Source organism: Protomyctophum bolini, assembly GCF_963924005.1.
Source record: "Protomyctophum bolini genome assembly, chromosome: 10".
NCBI lineage: Eukaryota > Metazoa > Chordata > Actinopteri > Myctophiformes > Myctophidae > Protomyctophum > Protomyctophum bolini.
Genome location: NC_137871.1, coordinates 1814792 through 1823793, shown reverse-complemented (window position 1 = coordinate 1823793; position 9002 = coordinate 1814792). Strand labels below are relative to the sequence as shown.

General features: G+C 38.1%; 1 protein-coding gene across 1 annotated transcript; it reads right to left on the bottom strand.

Moving 5' to 3' along the window:
* Positions 1-1553: 1553 nt before the first annotated feature.
* LOC308322921 (E3 ubiquitin-protein ligase TRIM35-like) lies at positions 1554-3002 on the bottom strand (the record flags this gene model as incomplete). The annotated part of the gene is made up of 1 exon (XM_080774410.1): positions 1554-3002. The coding sequence occupies one exon, from the start codon at positions 3000-3002 to the stop codon at positions 1554-1556; it is 1449 nt and encodes a 482-aa protein (XP_080630536.1).
* Between the last annotated feature and the right edge of the window lie 6000 nt (positions 3003-9002).

Genomic DNA, 9002 nt, shown 5'->3' with positions numbered 1-9002 from the left:
ATGAACAACCCCACATTCTTTCCGCAGGTTAAAATGCAAATAGGCTAAATGATGATGGCTGGTGCTTAATTCACTATTGAGTCTACATTCACATGCAAAAAAAACATGTTAATGGTCACTGGTTGTCTGGCATTGTACAGTTCACCTGATAATAATTACCATTATGTATGAACCGAGACCTTTTTACACCTATATGACTCTGATGGGTTTCCGCAAAACTACAGAAACAGGCCTATCACTTGGAACTTATTATCACTATCCTTTGTGAAATGTTGAAGGTGCTGTAATGGGATATGCATCATATGCTTAACAAATGTCTTAATAATATAATTGGTCAACAGTAATATGAAGAGAGGAAGGCTCTACATATGTCAATGATATACAAAAAAGTTCTTCTCTCTCAGTTGGAATACAGACGAGCCTGGAGTGCAATGGCAAGCTGCAAGTTAAGAACAAAGTGCATGATTCATTTGAGCACAAGGTGGTGATAAAATTAACAGAATATAAATCAGTTTCAAATACAATTGTCAATATCAATATGGAAACACAAGAGCTGTCACATTCCATGACATGTTCTGCATTTTGCATTTGTTTCTTCGTGGTTTTTAGTTATTTAGTGTTTTACTTTACTGTTTTCCTGTGATTTTGTAGTTTTGTGTTTCATGTTTCTTATTTCCAGAGTTGATCTTGCACTGTGTACCTTTATATTGTAGTTTGGGCCTTCCTGTCTGCCCTGTAATTCTGTACCTGCCATGTCTCACCAGTACTGTGATTAGCCTAGGTTTTGCACTTGTGTCCTTTTAGTCTTAGCCTATCCCTGTATTGAACCTATTCCTGACTGTCGTCCTGCATTTGGGTTCTATACCCTCTCTGGTCTCGAACTGTGATAGCTTAAAATTCCTTCAGAACTACAGAAACTGGTGTGGTGAAAGAATAACTGGTTGTAGTATTCATAACCTTATACAGTACATCTACATTTTAGAAGTACCATTTAGAATCTAAATGGTAATTCATGTGAATTGCTGACTGACATTATCATGAACACAGTATGCAATACACACACAATCACCTTTTATCTGAATGTTTATTACAAGACAAAAATACAACATTAAAAGTCAAAAGTAAACACAGTGAAAGTCTAGCAGCAAAGGGTAAATGCTGTGGCCCATGATACCACCCCTGACATTATCACAGCCTAGCCACATGTACTTGTCTACGTTGGAATAAAAACTGGAGAAAAAAAAACTGTACATGGGAAAAAGTTAAAAATAAACTATCAACCGTATAAAATATAAACAGTGATCCAAAATGCAAAGTAAAATATGCAATTACTGGGGGCGAGAGAAAAAAGTAATAAGTAAAGTAATAAGTAACTAGTTACTTTTCTCAGGGAGTAATAAGTAGTGTAACTTTATTACTTTTTTAAAACTAATAAGTAGTATATTACTGTTTAAAATCGTATAAAATATAAAACAGTGATATGCAATACTGACATGCTGGATTTACACTTGCAAAATCTCCAAAAACCATAAAAAGACTGGGAGTACATTGTCTTATTGCTCCTCTACATACATGTCCTGTTCCATAGTGACACACACCTTCCCAGGCAACACCCTCAGAGGGAGATGGTGAATAGTAGAAATGCATGGAAATAGTTTATCAGTGAAATTGTGTGTGAAGGTGTGTAGGTGTGTGTTGGTGTCAGGATCAGAGAAGGACAGCTTTCCTCTGTTCCAGTCCAGCTGGACTCTGATCCTCCAGGGTTTCTGCTTCACTGAGAGAGCAGTCCCCGACCCTGCTGCGTTTGCTGTGTATGTGCCATGCCTAAAGCCTAAACACCAAAACAAACCAGTAACTCCATTGTTTATCTGGAAAGACTCTTCTAACACCCCCAGTTCCCAGAAGTTATTGTTTCCAACTTCAATGTCCCAACTATGAGTCCCCGAGTTAAATCCCTCAGAAGCCAGGACCACGTGCAGGTTGTCCGGGTTGGCATACAGCTCTTCACGCACATCATCATTGTACAACACACTGGTCAGATCATCAGACAGGATGAATCCAGTAAAGACTGTGTTGGGATCCAGGATCACAGGAGTGTAGGAGACAATCTCCTTCATCTTGACCCAGGTTCTGAAGGTCAGGTTGCCCAGGTGTTTGGCCATGTCCATCACTACTTTTGAAACTGGCTTTGGATCTGGCAGTGTGCTCTGGACTCTTTCCACTGTGGATTTATAGTTCTGCAGGAATGAGATGTCATCTGCCTCGACATCTCTGATGGTGTTGGAAAGAGTCACCATTTCTCTGCACAGACCCTCAATCTTTTCCATCAACATCTGACTTTTCTGTTTCTCTTCCTCCCTCACCTCAGTGAGTCTGACCTTCTCTTCCTGACGTAGGTAATCCCGAATATTCTTGAACTGTTTCTTAATCTGTATCTCAGTGTGTTGGGCCTGCACCTTAATGTATTCTGCTGATTGATGATATCCTGCTATAATCTCTTTAAGGTCCTCTAGTTTCTCCTCTATGGTCTTCAGTGATTCCTGGAGGTCCTCTTTGAGTTGTTTTGCAGATTCGTAAATGGGTCTGAATTTATGTCCTGCATGTTTTTCACAAACTTGGCACACTAGGCATGCCAAATGTTCATCATCCAGACAGAACAGACTAAGTTTCTCATCATGTAGAGGGCAGAGAACCTCAGGTATACATCTGTGACTTCTCTCCTCTAAGAAGTTCTCACACAGGTTATTCAACGCCAAATTGATGGGAGGTTGATCTAGAGAGGAGTTTGTTTTGCAAACAGGACATGCCTTGTTGTGTGATGGTTTCCCTGTCCACCATTGCTGCATACAGGACTTGCAGAAGCTGTGGCTACACGACAGGATAACAGGGTGTTTAAAGATGTCACGGCACACAGGACAGGTGAGTTCCTCTTCCTGCCGAGTCAAATAGGAATCCATGTTGCCAGTTATTCCCTCCTTTGGAATACCCCCTGCGGTTGACATGGCTGTAAATCACCAGTGTTCTGTAGGGGAAACAACAATGTTAGCATTATGAGTAGCAGTGGTGCTAGTAGTAATAGTTTAATTATAATTACTAATATTCATTATTACTGTTAAACTTTCACATAAATTAAGTTGGTTGACACTTTGTTTAAACTATGCACTTTGGATACATAGTTTACACCAGAATTTGAGCCGGATACCCCACATAGCCCTTCAAAAAATCACTGCAAGTCAAATTAATTAAGACAAGAATTGTGAAATCATAAACATACCTGATAACTTCACCAGTCCAGAAGAAGTTCAGCTCTTAACAACAACACACATTAAAATGAAGTGACACCAAAGAAAACAGAGCCCTGCTAAATACTCACAGGGGGGGTCTGATGATCCAATCAGAGTGGAGGGTGGGACACACCAACAATAGACAGAAACTGTACTGGAGAACTGTTGGTTAATAGCCCCTGTCCCCACTTAACCTTTGACACCACTGCATAGTCAAACAATTCTCAAAGTTGTTCATTTGAGTCAGCTAAAGTCTGTATTTACTATTTACCCATTATATTTCTAGTATTCCAGGCCTAGACTATTGAAAACTGACCAAACTGTGGCTATTATGTTGTAAAAACTAATATGTCTCCATATGCCAGAAATATCTGCAATACAATGCAGACTAAAGCTTAATAGTTGAGACGAATAACAGTTTAAGTCCACACTAATTATCCATAATGTATAAATGATGGATATGGGGTCAGGACAGCTAGGCCTTTTCGTGGAGGGGTATCTGCCTTAATTGCAACACAGCTCTGCTAAATAAAAATCGGTAGTGTATTAATTTGAACCAATATAAGGAAAAATAAAATACATTATTGTAAAGTTAATCAATTTACCCAAGACATGATATGTACTTGACAACCAACACAATGAATTAATGTATTATTTTTGTATCACACAATTGTTTTTTCAATTCAATTTAAGCTTTATAGTCTACTTGCCAGCCCATAGAGCCCCATTGTGAACTCGGGCATGTTGACTACACCAAGGTTTTTTGTTAGAAATGTTGAGTATGGGTCCCCCACTCCCAGCATGTAGAAACTGCCGGATGCTACAGTAACTTGTATATGTGACCATACCATTAACAACCTATAGAAGACATTCAACATTTCATCATGCTTTATGTACCATGTGATGTGTCAAACTATGGGGTTTTCATGATGCTGAATCCATTTTTAGAAGCTGAATCCATTACAAGCATTAGTTTAGCAGTTTTCCCCCCTTATAGGTTGTTAAAGGACCACTTCACCACTTTTCAACTTATCTTCCTATAATTGGTCCTAACTAATGTTCATTATAAAATACAAAAAAATCCTACTCAGTCTCATAGGATTAAGGCTGTGGGCACTTCATCAATTAATCTAATATAAATGGCAGGCTTTCTTTTCCTGAAAAGTTGCAATGCAAAAGTTGAAGCCATCGTTCTCACGATAATACACAAAAAAATCTAAATATATTTTAAAACAAATCTTGTATATAAAAAAAATGCCTAATGATGATGTCACTGGTGGACGGGTGTCCGAACTGCCCAAAGCCCTCCTATGAGACACAGACTGAGTAGGAAAAAATGGTGGTGTTTTATCATGAATTAGTGAGGACCAATTATATGAAGAGATGTTAAAACGTTGGTGTAGTCAACATGCCTATGGGTTCACATTCAAGATTAGATTCAATCGATTAGATCAAATTATATAAATCATCTCATTCCGGCCAATAACAATTTACGTAATGTTGGCAAAAACACTCAAAACTGGCCATTCATTGTCAATGGCATTTCATGTTTGTGTTGGGACAATGACTTAAAGTGGCCAATGACATTTCATTTAATGTTTGTGTTAGGATAAAGTGTTTACACAAACACTAAAAGCTGGACATAGCCGGATAGCACCAAAATAAAACGAATAGGCTAGAAGGAAATACTTCAACGTGTCACTCCTAATCTGGGTATATTTCACACCTAGACAAGCCCATCAACAGTCATCAATCATCTCCCATCCAGTTTCTGGACTGTTTCAGCACTAAACTATGGGCCATTTCATTAGAATGGAATTAAATTAATCTGATACTAATTTGAATAGTCTGTCCACTTTGTTAACATCATGTAAATTCAATATTCACGTTGGGTATAGTGTAAGTACAATTAAGTGTATCTCTCTGCATCTATGCTCAATCAAGTCACTATAGAAACCTAATTTGCACATGATTGAACAGAAAAGGGTGTGGTGAAGGACTTCACTTGTATGTGACACCACTGCATCTTATTACTTGTGCAAGCAGAGCATGCAAGTATTGTGGTCATGCTGGTATGAATGCATGTGTATGCTTGGTAGGTATTGATGGTGACATATAATAAGGTTGTAACAGTCAGTGATAGTGCTGTTCTTAAAGAATCTACAGTAGCCTATAATTACAAAGAGTAGCCTACTGTGATCTCAAATGGTAGGTTTCCCCAGGTTAAAATGCAAATAGGCTAAATGATGATGGCTGGTGCTTAATTCACTATTGACTCTACATTCACATGCCAAAATAAAACGTGTTAATGGTCACTGGTTGTCTGGCATTGTACAAACCACCTGTTAATGATTACATTATGGATGAATTCGAGACCTTTTTTCAAATATATGACTCTGATGGGTTTCAGCAAAACTACAGAAACAGGCCTATCACTTGGAACTTATTATTACTATCCTTTGTGAAATGTTGAAGGTGCTGTAAAGGGATGCTTAACAAATGTCTTATTAATATAATTGGTCAACAGTAATATGAAGAGAGGAAGGCTCTACAATTTAAGAACTTATGCCTGCACAATATTTCTTTCACAAGTTTTAATTAAAAACAAATCCTCATGTGTGCTTACAACATATGTCAATATAAAATACATGCTATACAAAAAAAGTTGTGCTAATTTCTTCTCTCTCAGTTGGAATACAGACGAGCCTGAAATGGTAACCAGATAACCAGTGGTGGAAAATAACGAAGTACAATTACTTCGTTACTGTACTTAAGTACATGTTTTGAGAATTTGTACTTTTATTTACTATTTTTATTTTTCTGTATTTTTACTTTTACTTCGTTACATTTACAAGTAAAAAATCGTACTTTTAATCCGCTACATTAAAATTGGACACCTTTCGTTACTCGCTACACATTTCCGCACTAAATATGCGCAATCTCCGCATTTTCCGCATAAAGTTTATAAAGTCATCGCCTCACTCATTCGTTCACTCACACAGAAGCATGGTGGTGCGGTCTCTCTCTCTCTCTCTCTCTCTCTCTCTCTCTGTCTCTCGCTCTCTCTCAACTCTCTCTCTCTCTCTCTCTCTCTCTCTCTCTCTCTCTGGTGCGGTGAATAGATAACAGCGAGCCGTGCGTTAATTGTGTGCGTGTGTGTGTGTGTGTGTGTGTGTGTGTGTGTGTGTGTGTGTGTGTGTGTGTGTGTATGTGTGTGTCTGACTCGCGCTGCATCTGCTGGTTATTGCAGTTCTGTTTTCTACACTAGGCTACACATCTTAACGTCAGGAACATTACACTTACACGACTCACCCATCCAGGTGATTGCAATAATAATCACTGTAGGCCTAGTCTTACTGTGCATTGTAAACGTCTGTCGAACGGGATGGTCGTTAAAGTAAATAGCCTAGACTTTCTGTAGGCTTTTTTTTTTACTGTAGCTCTTTCTACTGAAATTATCGATTATTTTTATGGAGAAATCATTAAACATGCATCTCAATGGGAGACACTTTGCCCTCGCAGAGTGGAGTGGGTGGGGCTTAATTAGTGAAGGGCTAATTATAATGCGTGAATTCATGCACTTATAATGTATATTTTGCAAATTGCAATGGCTCTCCCCATTCTCCCCTAAATGACTGGACCCCCATCTGAAATATATTTTTGTGAGCTTGCTTGCACCCTGAGGGTGCGTAAACACAAACATTGTCCTAACACAAACATTAAATGCCATTGATAATGAATGGCCAGTTTATAGTGTTTATTCCAACACAAACATTAAATGCCATTGATAATGAATGGCCAGTTTCGAGATAAGTGTTGAAATAAAGCCACTTTTGGACTTAATTTCTTTGTAGGCATTTTGAAAAGCATGTTAAAAATAAACACTTTTTACTTTGTAATTTTTTACTTTTATACTTAAGTACATTTTACACCAGGTACTTTTTGTACTTAAGTACATTTAATTTGAGGTACTTTTATACTTTTACTTAAGTAACTTTCTTCATGGGTATTTTGTACTTTTACTTAAGTAATTTTCAAGTAGAGAATCAGTACTTCTACTTAAGTAAACTTTTTCCACCACTGCAGATAACACAGACGAGCCTTAAATGGTAACCAGATAACTGGACATTTGAGACATGATCTGAGCATGAAAGAGTGATAATACATCAAGTGAAATGTTGAATATAACATGTAAAATAAATAATTCATAAGGTGCATTGGTCAAAATAGAAATACAAATAGAGAAATGCTCATCGCAGAGTATCATCTGCAACAGAAATGAATAGCAGTGTAGCCTACTTTGCAACAATCTGAACCTTCCGTTCAGATTAAAGTTCTCATCAGGCCCAAAATTTGAAGCCCTGCATGGCCCGGCCCTAACTGGATGGGCCCGAGGCCCGGCCCGGCCCTATTAATTACCGCAACGTTAGACCCGAAAGCCCTAAAAAAGCCCGAAAAAAAGAAGAAGAATATCGCCACTAGATGGCATAGAATGCCATTTCTAGAGTGGTGAGTCAAGAACAGACTTAATTATATTAGCCTACTAATTATAATCGGCGAAATGGAAACTTTCTTTCACATCATGTCCAATGATAACATTACAGTCAGGCAGAGACCAATAGACCATAATACACAACACAAGTAGGCTACTGATTTAATTACTGTGACTTAACTTCATAGTGTGTTACTGTTTTGTACTGTCACTGTGCGTGTAACTGTGGAATGTGAGGCTTGAGCCGTGGGGCTGCGTGCCACTGCCTGCATCTTAAATGCGATGAGGCGGAGCGCGGACGGTTATGCTAATGTTGTTAATGCTTTTTTGCTTTGTTTCCTTTGTCTATTCCTAAACAGTAAACACATAAAGTCATGAACTAACACCTCTCTCACCGCCTCATGTCATGATTCTGGCCAGGCAGGAACTCTGTTCTGTTGTTGTCGACACAGTGCAGGACAGGCACTTAATTAATTCAATCATCATCATTTTGCAAAATAAACTTTAAAGCCTTTGAGTTTGAATCTTTGTTTTTTCTATCATTATCATTGATTGACCATTACTATTTGGCTACCATATTTATAAAATATCACACAGCAAACGATACTTTAACTCCACAATCAAACACTTTATTAAAAATAATAACAGGCAGGAGGCAGCAGCCGCAGCACTAGTCGTGCACTTAACAAACCAACATTAATAATCATTGCACACGCGTCACACATATAAACTGAAGAAAAGAAAATCGCAGAAACCGAGTTTCTGTTTGCTTAAAAAACAGCAGCAAAAAAATAAAATAAAAAATACTAACTATAAACTCGTAGTGCAATAACTAAAGTAAACGGAATAAGAAAATAAATAACAGTTAAAACAGCAGCGATAAAGTGAAACATAGTGTCAGTGATAAATAAAAGGGCTATAGGCAGAAACCGAGTTTCTTGCACACAATACAATAAAAAATAGCCAATTTGAACACCTAAAATATAAATACAAAGAGCACTTCAAACTTTAACATTTTAAATAAAAGAAATATATAAAAAAACACACAAAGCGCAACACAGCAAATCGATCTTTCCTCCTAATGGCCAAAGGCCTATTGCGCATGGAGAAAGAGAAGTGCGTCGACCGTTTCAGGAGCAAGTCGTGTTCGCCTCTCCTCGATAGTGCGGCCTGCTGCACTGAACACTCTCTCGCTGCTGCTGCTGCTGGCTGGCACACCTAGAATC